General features: G+C 39.1%; 1 protein-coding gene across 1 annotated transcript in view; it reads left to right on the top strand.

Moving 5' to 3' along the window:
• Positions 1–117: 117 nt before the first annotated feature.
• Positions 118–13011, top strand: part of TEX49 (testis expressed 49) — a 44373-nt gene continuing 31479 nt past the window's right edge. Inside the window, exon 1 of the mRNA XM_059886916.1 lies at positions 118–329. Within this exon, the coding sequence (XP_059742899.1) occupies positions 326–329 (4 nt within the window). The 5' untranslated portion in view covers positions 118–325. The remainder of the gene's footprint in view (positions 330–13011) is intronic.

The following is a 13011-nucleotide window of genomic DNA, read 5'->3' as shown; positions in this document are numbered from 1 at the left end:
ATGGACCCCTGGTCAGCCTGCCTCCGAGTTAACAGCCAGTAGGCGATCAGAAAAACCTTGGTTCTAGGACGCAGGCGCCAGTCATGTGACCCTGGAGAGGCAAGGTGGGGTTAGGAGCTCCGCTTTAAAAAAAAAAAAAAAAAAAAAAAGTGTCTCCTCTCGCGAGAACTATTTTGAGCCTTCGCGCCATGAGCGAGGGAGCGAGGCAAAGGCTGTGGGTGGATGGGGCTCCCGCCCTCGCGCCGCGCGGCGGTTTCTCGGAGAATTTCGCTTGTGAAGGTGGTAGCTGTACAAAACGAGGCGGATAGAGAACTTGACAGAGAAAATGGGTAAGAGTGTGAAAAACCGAAAAAAGTAATCAAAGCGAGTAGCCCTATCGTATATCGTAACATACAGCCACCGGAAGCTCTTGAATTCGTTGGTAGTAGTATAATTTACCCATTTGAAAAGCTTAAACGCGTAGCTAAATCCTCGAAAACACTAATGATTCGCCACGCTGAACCAATTTAAAGGAATAAAATAAATTAATAATTTCATTTTATTAATAATTTAGTGCTTACCACATCGCTGACTCTTAACTACACTATTCAATCGGCACAACCAGAAAAAGTGGTACTATCTTAACCCCATTGTATGACCGGATGAACTAAAACTGCTCCTTCCGTGTGGAAAACTTCCACTACCATCCTGCGCATGCACAGATTTTTAAATTCCTGTCCACTGTCAAGCTATATCCCTACTCCAAGTTTGAGGATTGTTTGTTCCTAGTGTGGGTTGCCTGGAGAATCCCAGGGACTCAGGAGCCTAGTGGGCTGCCGTCTGTGGGGTCGCACAGAGTCGGACACGACTGAAGCAACTTAGCAGGCAAGATACTTAACTTCTCTGTACCTGTTATAAATGGTGTGCAGTACATACGTTTTAGTTTCTGAAAAGGATTAAGTGATTTGATAAGTTATAAGCAGTTATAGTAGTACCGGGCACATAGAAAACATTCAGTAGGTTTCCTCATAATATTTATTACATTATGTGAAGTTGAGGGTAGGAACAATACCGTCTATGCTTTTTGTATCCTTCGCACCTACCTACTGTAGTCCTGGCCCTAGTAAATGAGTGTTTGTCAAACAAATGGTCACTACAACCTATAATAAAGAAACTGAGGCTTGGGAGATTAGGTAGTTTGTCCTACACTACACCACTTGTAAATGTAGATTTTAAAATCAAATACAATTTCATTGTTCTTGCTCTCCTGGAACAGTCAATTCACCTTGATTATATTTGAGTAATATTAGAACCTTTTGTCTTTTATAAAAAATATTTTGAGTTTTGTCATTTTTAGACACGGCTTTTCCCACTTTGATTCTACTTCATTCTCAGAAGTATTTTCTTTTACTGCAAGCCTTCCTCTGCCATATACTGCCTATAATTAGCATTAAGTGAAAGAGGAGAGTGAAAACGTTGGCTTCAAGCTCAACATTCAGAAAACTAAGATCATGGCATCTAGTCCCATCACTTCATGGGAAATAGATGGGGAAACAGTGTCAGCCTTTATTTTTGGGGGCTCCAAAATCACTGCAGATGGTGACTATAGCCATGAAATTAAAAGACGCTTACTCCTTGGAAGGAAAGTTGTGACCAACCTAGACAGCATATTGAAATGCAGAGACATTACGTTACCAACAAAGGTCCATCTAGTCAAGACTATGGTTTTTCCAGTGGTCATGTATGGATGTGAGAGTTGGACTGTGAAGAAAGCTGAGCACCAAAGAATTAATGCTTTTGAACTGTGGTGTTGGAGAAGACTCTTGAGAGTCCCTTGGACTGCAAGGAGATCCAACCAGTCCATTCTAAAGGAGATCAGCCCTGGGTGTTCTTTGGAAGGAACGATGCTAAAGCTGAAACTCCAGTACTTTGGCCACCTCATGTGAAGAGTTGACTCATTGGAAAGGACTCTGATGCTGGGAGGGATTGGGGGCAGAAGGAAAAGGGGATGACAGAGGATGAGATGGCTGGATGGCATCACCAACTCCATGGACGTGAGTTTGAGTGAACTCCGGGAGTTGGTGATGGACAGGGAGGCCTGGCGTGCTGCGATTCATGGGGTCTCAAAGAGTTGGACACGACTGAGCGACTGAACTGAACTAACTGAAGTGTTAGTCACTCAGTTCTGTCTGACTCTGTCTGCCAGGCTCCTTTGTCCATGGGATTTTCCAGGCAAGAATACTGGAGTGGATTGGCATTCCCTTCTCCGGGGGATCATCCCGACCCAGGATTCGAACTCAGATCTCCTGCATTGTAGACAGATTCTTTACCATCTGAGCTACCATTAGCTCCATTTTACTCCAGAAAAATTGAGGAAAAGATGATAGGTACGGAGTAAAAGGATAAAGTAGATGATTGAAATAGTTAATCCCATTAGGGGATTGTAAGTAGAAGTAGTATGAGAGACCCTTGTAAGTTAATAATTACTTAAGAAAGCAGGTTTACTTAACCACAAAACCAAGCAGGCTTGTTTAGCAACAGAATCATGCAACAGAAGCAAGAGATATGCCCCAAAATAATAAAACAGTGGTGACATCAGACTCACATGCTGCCCAGTGAACTCAGTAAGTTAATGATCCCTAGGACATGCTCTCTGCACACATAAAAAACATTAATTTGTGCACCTAACTTGACCATGTAGGGACAAGAAAACCCCCCTGCTCAACCTGGAGCTGAAGCTGATGATGGAAGCGTGATGTCTACTCAAAGACAACGAAGTTCTGCTCTTCCTGCCCACTTTTCCTTTAATTATAAAACTAGCCCAGTAAGCTCTTGGGGCATGGCATCCTTTTTTCCATCTGCTCATAAGCCTCACAAGCATTCAATTTTAATAAATCACTTCTTATCTATCACTTTGTCTCTTGCTGAATTCTTTTTCTGTGCTGAGATATAAAGGACTGGTACCAGAGCTCTTCAGAGCCCCTGAAATGACACCAAATGGTTTCAAAAATACTTAATTTCAAATTATAACATTAAACATTTTTTCTTTCAAACTTTTTTCCATGGCAGACTTTTTCTGTTAATAGCAAAAGCACTTTTCAGTCATGTCATCATGAATTTTGTCTTTTAAACAGCCAAAATTATTTCTCCCAGATCCCTCTTGCCTATTTCTCTGACCAGTGTTTGTTTTCCACTAAATCTGTTGGATTGATGACTCCATTTTGAATTTGCTACCGTAGCTGTGCACCAGTCCTCCAAGAAAAAGTTCTTGTGTTTGACAGGCTTCAGGCAAAGCAAATGCTAGCCAATGGTTTACTACCCTGTCATACGGAAGAGGAGGACCTGTGTAAATCAGAGAAAGGAAATGTTCTTTGACTGAAGATAAAATTATTGAAAGTAAGCAGCAGTGACTACATAATTGCTAAACATAACTTTTTGATTCAGGACTGATTTCAAATCCCAGTTATTTTAAAACTGTCTTAACCACTTTGAAGTGTATAGTTCAGTGTCAACTGCATTGTTATGCAGCAGGTATCTACAGATTTTTCTTTTTGCATAACTACAACTCTTTATCCACTGAAAAACTTCCCAGTTCCCCCTCCCCTAACCTTGACAACTCCCATTCTGCTTTCTGTTGAATTTGAATGCTTTAGATATTTCATATAAGTGGAAAGGTATTTATTCATATTAGTGGACAGGTATTTCATATATGTCATATGAGACAGTCTCACAGGATTGTCTTTCTGTGACTGGATAATGTTCACTTAGTATAATGTTTCATTTAGTATAATGTTCTAAAAATTGCCAGTTATGTATTGACTAGCTGTGTGATCTTTTTTTAAAAAATACTTGTTATTTTTTTTCTAACTTTAAACTTCTTATTTTGTATATGGGTAAAGCCAGTAAACAGTGTTCAGTGGATTCAGGTGAACCCTGAAGGGACTCAGCTGTACATATACATGTATCCATTCTCCCCCAAAGCCCTCTCCCATCCAGGCTGGCACGAAAACTTTGAGTGGAGTTCCATGTGCTATACAATAGGTCCTTGTTGGTTATCCATTTTGAATATAGTATTGTGTACATGACCTTCCCAAACTCCCTAAATGTCCCTCCCCCCCGCAACAATAAGCTTATTTTCTAAGTCTATGAGTCTCTGTTTTGTAAGTAAGTTCATTTGTATCATTTCTTTTTAGATTCCATATATAAAGGATGTCATAGGATATTTCTCCTTCTGTCTTAACTTCACTCAGTATGACAATCTCTGGGTCCATCATGTTGCTGAAAATGGCCTTATTTCTTTGGCTGAGTAATATTCTATTGTATATATGTATCACATTTTTTTTCTTGAAAGAAAGCTCCTATTTATTTTTTATTTTAATTAAAAATATTATATGTATGTTTAGTTGATATATAATATTATATAAGCTACAGATATATAATATAGTGGTTCACAACTTTTAAAAGTTATACTCCATTAATAATTATCATAAAATACTGGCTATATTCCCTGTGTTCTCATTCTCCAATTTTTTCTACACATACACACCTGTACTACCCATTAATAGAGGAGAAAATAAATGTTAATCTAATCTGGTAAAATTTTAGATCCAATAGTTTAATTATTTCATTAAGATAGTTCAGTTTCTTCTGGTTTAACAGTCTCTTTTCAGTATTTCAAACTGTATTATCCTTCCCTTTCTCCTTGTAAAACTGTTGTCAGAGTATATGGAAGAATGTAGCTAATATGACCTAGTGTTCGTGCTGAGGAGGTAGAATCTATAAATAATCCAGTATCCTCTGTACGAATGGTCTGGTCTGGTCTGTTCTGTTCCGTGAACTTGTTCTGCACAGGTACAGTACTTCTATCTCACATTTTTGCCTTTTTTTTTTTTTTTTAAACTTTACATGAGGCTATTGCAGAACTCGACACACTGAATGAAGACTCGTACAAAGACAGCACCCTCATCATGTAGCTGCTGAGAGACAACCTCACATTATGGACATCAGACAGTGCAGGAGAAGAATGTGATGAGGCAGAAGGGGCAGAAAACTAAGTGCATACAGGGTGTCATCTTTCTTCCCCTTGAAACCTTTGTACTCATCTCCATTCCTTATTCCATTTGGATTTCCTATAGCAAAGAAACCCATTCATGTGTATGGAATCATCTGTTTATAGTCTTTTCACACTGCAGCTTTGGGAAAACTCCATTCCTTGATTTGTGTTTGTCTTAGCCTTCCTGGTGTGCAGTTACTGCTGTAGAAAAGTATTAATAGCTTCATTTCATACAAACATAAGTAACTTCCAAACACTTACGTAGAAGACTAAAAATGTATCTGGTATTTAAGTAATCTGAACCAGTTCTGCAAGTGACTGTGTTTTGTATTACTGTGAAGATATGAAAATGTAGCTAATTACAGTTTAAAGAGTGTTCTACATAACTTCTTAATTTCTACATTCCCTCCTTTACTCTTCTTCAGAGATTTCCTTTCAGTGAGCAACTTTTCCATCCTCTTAATGTATTCCTTTTTAGTAGGAATCCAGAAGTATTAGATTGAATGGAAAAGCATTCAACATTTTGGGGCTGGGGGAATCACAGATTAAATGCCTCCTGTATCATATGTGATGGAGGTCTTGTGTATCTGTGACAACAGGGAGTTTCCTTATTCACTCTCATTTGCTGCTGTTTAAGTTGACAACTTCCCTTCCCAATAAAAACTCACTTACACCTTCTGCCTTTGTAGTTCTGGTATTCACTTTTCTATGTAATAGAAGTAGCATGTTGCTGCCAGAATACAACCATTGCTTTTGGCAAATTAAAGTGCATGTCATTTCTTAATACACTAGAAAGGGGGAAAAAAGCACACAGTCCAGTCTAAAACATTAGTACTTTTCCATGCAGATCTGTGCACATGTGAGAGGGTGTCCAGTTTGTCTAGTGATTGTTATTTAGAGAGTTGGACCACTATTGTATGTTGCTAATCATTGACTGTAGTCCCAAAAAAGCCTTGTGAAAATGTTACGCCCTATGTAACAGGAGAGTAACATAAAATTACATTTTATAAACCAAAAAAAAATAAAATAAACTTTATATAATTGTATTAGTTTTGCCAAACATCAAAATGAATCCGCCACAGGTATACATGTGTTCCCCATCCTGAACCCTCCTCCCTCCTCCCTCCCCATACCATCCCTCTGGGTTGTCCCAGTGCACTAGCCCCAAGCATCCAGTATCGTGCATCGAACCTGGACTGGCATCTCGTTTCATACATGATATTTTACATGTTTCAATGCCATTCTCCCATATCTTCCCACCCTCTCCCTCTCGCATAGAGTCCACAAGACTGCTCTGTACATCAGTGTCTCTTTTGCTGTCTCGTTTTTTTTTTGAGAGTGAGAGTCTAGTGTTCCTTGCCAGAGTCCACAGTGTCAACCATTTACACCCATTCCCCTCATTCCCAGCTCAGCCTCAGCATCTTCTGCTCCATTGCCTCCTCATCACAATTTCTGGCAGTCCTCTGGCCACTAAAGGCTTCTCCATCCCTACACCAGGCCAATTTTACTAAGCCTTACAAAGGCCAAGGGCAGCCAGTGATGCTCTCTAAGGCTCATCCCTGAGTGATAGAATCTTTTTTTTGTTGTTTTTAATCCTCTCCTTTTTTAAATTTTATATTTTTTAATTTAAGGTAATTACATAATTGTGTTGGTTTCTGCCAACTGTCAATGTGAGTCAGCCATACGTATACCTCCCTCCTGAATCTTCCTCCCTATACCACCCTTCTAGGTTGTTACAGAGTCCTGGTTTGAGTTGCCTGAGTCATACAGAAAATTCCCATTGGCTATCTATTTTACATATGGTAATGTAAGTTTCCATGTTACTCTCCATACATCCCACCCTCTCCTCGCCCCCTCCCCCGCCCCCACTGCCTGCCGCACTGTGTCCATAAGTCTGTTCACTATGTCTGTGTCTCTACTCCTGCCCTGCAAATAATTTTATCAGTACCATTTTTCTAGATTCCATATATATATGCATTAGTATACGATACTTGTTTTTCTCTTTCTGACTTCACTCTCTATAATAGGCTCTATGTTCATCCACTTCATTAGAATTGACTCAAATGTGTTCCTTTTTATGGCTCAATAATATTCCATATAAATAACCTCACATATGCAGATGACACCATCCTTATGGCAGAAAGTGAACAAGAACTAGAGAGCCTCTTAATGAAAGTGAAAAAGGAGAGTGAAAAAGTTGGCTTAAAACTCAACATTCAGAAAACTAAGATCATGGCATCCAGTCCCATCACTTCATGGCAAATAGATAGGGAAACAATGGAAACAGTGAAAGACTTTATTTTGGGGGGCTTCAAAATCACTGCAGATGGTGACTGCTGTCATGAAATTAAAAGACACTTGCTCCTTGGAAGAAAAGCTATGACCAACCTAAACAGCATATTAAAAAGCAGAGACATTACTTTACCAACAAAGGTCCGTCTAGTCAAACCTATGGTTTTTCCAGTAGTCATATATGGATGTGAGAGTTGGACTGTGAAGAAAGCTGGTTGCTGAAGAATTGATGATTTTGAACTGTGGTGTTGGAGAAGACTCTTGGGAGTCCCTTGGACTGCAAGGAAATCCAACCAGTCCATTCTGAAGGAGATCAGCCCTGGGATTTCTTTGGAAGGAATGATGCTAACGCTGAAACTCCAATATTTTGGCCACCTGATGTGAAGAACCAACTCATTGGAAAAAAACCCTGATGCTGGAGAAGATTGAAGGCAGGAGGAGGAGGGGACAACAGAGGATGAGATGGTTGGATGGCATCACTGAAGCGATAGACATGAGTTTGAGTAGGCTCCAGGAGTTGGTGATGGACAGGGAAGCTTGGCGTGCTGCAGTCTTTGGGGTCACAAAGAGTCGCACATGACTGAGCAACTGAACTGAACTGATTCTATTCTTTTTGATGTGATGGTAAATGGAATTGCTTCTTGAACTTCTCTTTCTGATCTTTCATTGCTGGTGTATAGAAACGCAACAGATTTCTGTGTATTGATTTTGTAACCTGCAACTTTACCAAATTCATTAATGAGTTCCAGTAGTTTTCTGGTAGCGTCTTTAGGATCTTCTATGTATACTCTCATGTCATCTGCAAGCAGTGTTGGTTTAATTTCTTCTTTTCCGGTTTGGATTCCCTTTACTTATTTTTCTTCACTGGTTGCTGTTAGCTGTGATCTTAAATGTCATCCTGAACAGAACACCATTTGGCACACGGTAGGTGTTCACCATATGCTTATTGTCAGAATAGTGTTAACTTTCAGACACATGGCCCTTAAAGAACAACTGACAAAATCTTAGACCAGAGAAATTTCCCTTTTTTTTTTTTTTTTTTTTACATTTTAAATAGGACTCTTTCCTGTCACACTTACAAGGCTATTCATTCTGGGTATAGGATGATATTTCATGCTTTGATCTTATTTTGCATTGTGCTTATGAATGTCATATTTAAGTCGTGTCACACATTACCATTTACTGCTTTTACAACAATTTCTCCACACATTCATGTAGTTTCCAAACAAAAATATGAAAAGATGGTGTGCTATTCATAACTATCCCCAGCTCCAAGTTGAGTGATGTGTATATTTACATAAGTTTATTACAAAATTTACTGATAGGATATATAGCATGCAATTTATAAAACTAAAATATATAATTTTCTTTATTGTAAATTTTGTATAGCCAGCTGATCCTCATGAAATGCTTGCATTGAATTTTCCCAAATCTTGAATCAAGAACCAAATGTTTGGTGACATTTGACAGACAAATACAGGCATACCTTGGAGATATTGTGGGCTCGGTTTCAGACCACCACGATAAAGCAAATATTGCAATAAAGCAAGTCATGAATGTTTTGGTTCTTAAGTGTGCAGTAGCATTATATCTAAAAAACAATAATACATACCTTAATTAAAAAATATTTTGTTGCTTAAAAATGCTAACCACCATCTGAGCCTTCCGTGAGTTGTAATCTTTTTGCAGTAGTAGCATGAAAGATCACTGACCACAGATCACTATAACAAATAATAGTAATGACAAAACATTGTGAGAACTACCAAAATGTGACACAGAAACACAAAGTGAGCAAATGTGGTTGGAAAAAAGTTTATGCTGGTAGACTCACTCCAACCTTCAGTTTTTAAAAAGCACAGTATCTGCAAAGTGCAAAAAAGTAAAGGGCAATAAAATGAGGGATGCCTGTATAGCTTTGATTGCTGGTTGACATTTTCACATACGTTAATAAAGTGAAAGTGAAGCAAAGAGACATGTTGGAACTTCACTTATTTGTCAGTGACTTGAGCAACATCTTTGCTGAATTGGATAATAGTTTTTGAATACTGGAAAAATATTTCAATTTTTTGTGCTTTTGACAATATTTAATGGCTGCAAATATACATTTTTAAACTTAATGTACATTATTAACATTTTCTTGATCACTTTTTTAAGTATAAACAGTTGACAAAGCAAATAAATTGACTGTAGTATTTGCCAATTTCTGTAGTGTAATTCTTTCACCATAGTTAATTTCAAACTACCAGTGTGACATCACTGATCATGAAATGGGGAAGAGATGAACATACCATCACATAGTATTTCCTCCATTCAGGTGTAATAGACAGGGATTCTGGTTTCCAGTATGACATATAAAGAGCTTAGGAGTTATCACTCCTGTTCTCACAACAAAAAAGTTGAACAAACTGAAAATCAGTAACCCTTCTTAGATCCATCAGAGAATCAAGGTGACAGGGCAAACCTCTACCACAAAAAAAGAAGAATCAGAACAGGCAGAACACAGAATCGTGGCTTACTAGGAGCAAAATCATGGAACCAGTAATTGATGTAAATATTTTAAGGACAATTGATTAACTACTGGAGACTGAACATGAACTTGATTGAAAGATTTCCAGAAACAAAGTTCCTTGGTGCCCAGCCTAAGTAGGTATCCACATTTTCATGAGTTTTACCTCTCAGAGCCCCACAGGTCTTACTATGAAGATAGGAGAAAAATCCTTTCATCCTTCCAATGGGGAGAGTGAAAAGTAGCCATTTTGAAATATACTAGAGCATTCAGTTCTCCTTAAAAAAGCCCTTCCCTCAAGGAAACTATTCAACAGAGCCTGACCAATGTGGGAGAAGGAGAATAAGCCAACTCCAGTTTCCTGTAGCTGTATTGTTTCATGTAAGAGGGAAAACAGACAAAAAGCATCTATGAAGGTCAGAGTACGGGGACACAATCTCACTAAAAGAATGAGACCTACAGGACACTTCCCCTCCCCGCCCTTTACCAACACATCAGTTGAGTTCCTGTAACATTAACAGGTGATTCGGTCTAAAAGAACTATAAACTCAGACCCTATTAAGAAGGAATTTCTAGGGAAACCCAAAGACATCAGAGGAAACAAGGACATCAGAGGAAATTTGACACCTACAGCTTTAACAAACAGGAAACATAGCCTAACTCCCAGCCAGACAAACATAGTACCTCAGTTCCTTTTACCAAATATATCATGTCTCACTTTCTATAAAAAGTTTACAAGGCATGCTAAAATGCAAAAAATACAGTCGGTATTTCCCTGGCAGTCCTGTGGTTAGGCTCCATGCTTCCACTGCAGAGGGGCCCAGGCTCAACACTTAGTCAAAGAACTAGGATTCCACATGCCCTGGGGCATGGCCATATATACAAATACATATTGGACAACTGGACAAATATATATTTGGCCATGCCCAGGGCATTCGAGATACATAAATATATGTACACATAAAGCAAGCATTAGAATCAGACTCATATATGGCAGAAACTGGAAATGTAACATTAATATCCTAAGAACTCTAATGGAAAAAATGGACACCATGAAAGAATCAGTGAGTGATATAAGCAGAGAGATGAAAACTCTTAAGAAAGAATCAAAAGGCTAGAATTCAAAAGCACGATAGCAGAAATAAGAAATGCCTTGATGGGCTAATCACTACTCTGGACATGACCAAGGAAAGAATCAGGGAGTTTGAAGATATGTCAGTAGAAACTTCCCAAACTGAAAAGCAAAGAGGAAAAGTAATGAAAACAACAGAACAGAATATCTAAATACAGTAGATGTAAATAACTTCATGAACATAGATCATAGTAAAATGTAATAAAATAATTAGGAAAAGATGAATTTTTAGGATTCACTACCGGCATGCTGCAATCCATGGAGTTGCAAAGAGTCAGACATGACTGGGCAACTGAACAACCACCACCCTTATTTTTAATAAGTATATTTTATTCAATTGTAAGTCTAGATAACCTGTAGATTATCTGTAATAACAACAACAATAATAATAATAGGTTAATAACCAGCTCACAAAATTCCTGGAAACTTAGCAAGTAGTTCTCAAAAGTCAGTATGAACTGGCGCAGCACATTACTCTTGAAATAACTTAAAGACTTATTGAAAGTACCATATTCAGATTTATTAATGCACTATATACATATATAAGGTCCTATTATATGCTTATATGCTGAGGAAGTTTGCATACATGATTTAATTCTGTTAACTATGAGTAGATATCACAGCCCTTTTTAATCAGTTCAAAGACACCTAGAATGTGGCAAAAATTTGAGCCCACATCAGTGGCTTCCCTGGTGGATCAGACAGTAAAGAATCTGCCTGCAATACAAGAGACCCGGGTTTGATCCCTGGGTCAGGAAGATCCCCTGGAGAAGGGAATGGCAAACCACTCTACTCTTCTTGCCTGGAGAATTCCATGGACAGAGGAGCCTTGCAGGCTATACAGTTCATGGGATCACAAAGAGTTGGACACAACTGAGCGACTAACACTTTTCACTTCACTTTTTTCAGCGCTCTTTCTACTCACTGCTTTCTGAAGCTTACAGTATAAAGAAGACTAGGACAAGAAAAAGGGTAACAAGCACTTGGTTCATCAATTTTTGTGAAGTTACTTTGTCCACTGCCATTCCATCCCTACTGTGAACCCATAAATCCTGTGCCTCCTCAGACAATGGGAGTTTCAGTCATAGTAGTTCTTCAGGACATTCAGTTCAGTTCGGTTCAGTCACTCAGTCGTGTCCAGCTCTTTGGAACCCCAAAGACTGCAGCACGCCGAGCTTCCCTGTCCATCACCAACTCCTGGAGCCTACTCAAACTCATGTCTATCGCTTCAGTGATGCCATCCAACCATCTCATCCTCTGTTGTCCCCTCCTCCTCCTGCCTTCAATCTTTCCCAGCATCAAGGTCTTTTCCAATGAGTTGGTTCTTCGCATCAGGTGGCCCAAGTATTGGAGTTTCAGCTTCAGCATCAGTCCTTCCAATGAATATTCAGGACTGATTTCCTTTAGGATGGACTGGTTGGATCTCCTTGCAGTCCAAGGGACTCTCAAGAGTCTTCTCCAACACCACAGTTCAAAAGCATCAATTCTTTGGTGCTCAGCTTTTTTATAGTCCAACTCTCACATCCACACATGACTATTGGAAAATCCATAGTTTTGACTAGATTGACCTTTGCTGGCAAAGTACTGTCTCTGCCTTTTAATATGCTGTCTAGGTTGGTCATAGCTTTGCCCCCCCAAAATAAAGTCTCTCACTGTTTCCATTGTTTCCCCATCTGTTTGCCATGAAGTGACAGGACCGGATGCCATGATCTTAGATTTCTGAATGTTGAGTTTTAAGCCAACATTTTCACTCTCCTCTTTCACTTTCATCAATAGACTCTTTAGTTCTTCTGCCATAAGGGTAGTGTCATCTGCATATCTGAGGTTATTGACATTTCTCCTGGCAATCTTGATTCCAGCTTGTGCTTCATCCAGCCCGGCATTTTCATTATGTACTCTGCATGTAAGTTAAACAAGTAGGGTGACAATATACGCCTTGACATACTCCTTTCTCAGTTTGGAACCAGTCCATTGTTCCACATCTGGTTCTAGCGGTTGCTTCTTGACCGGCAAACAGATTTCTTAGGAGGCAGGTCAGGTGGTCTGGTA

The sequence above is a fragment of the Bos taurus genome, chromosome 5, assembly GCF_002263795.3.
Source record: "Bos taurus isolate L1 Dominette 01449 registration number 42190680 breed Hereford chromosome 5, ARS-UCD2.0, whole genome shotgun sequence".
Classification (NCBI taxonomy): domain Eukaryota; kingdom Metazoa; phylum Chordata; class Mammalia; order Artiodactyla; family Bovidae; genus Bos; species Bos taurus.
The sequence above is the reverse complement of the archived record's forward strand: the minus strand, read 5'-3'. Positions and strand labels throughout refer to the sequence as shown.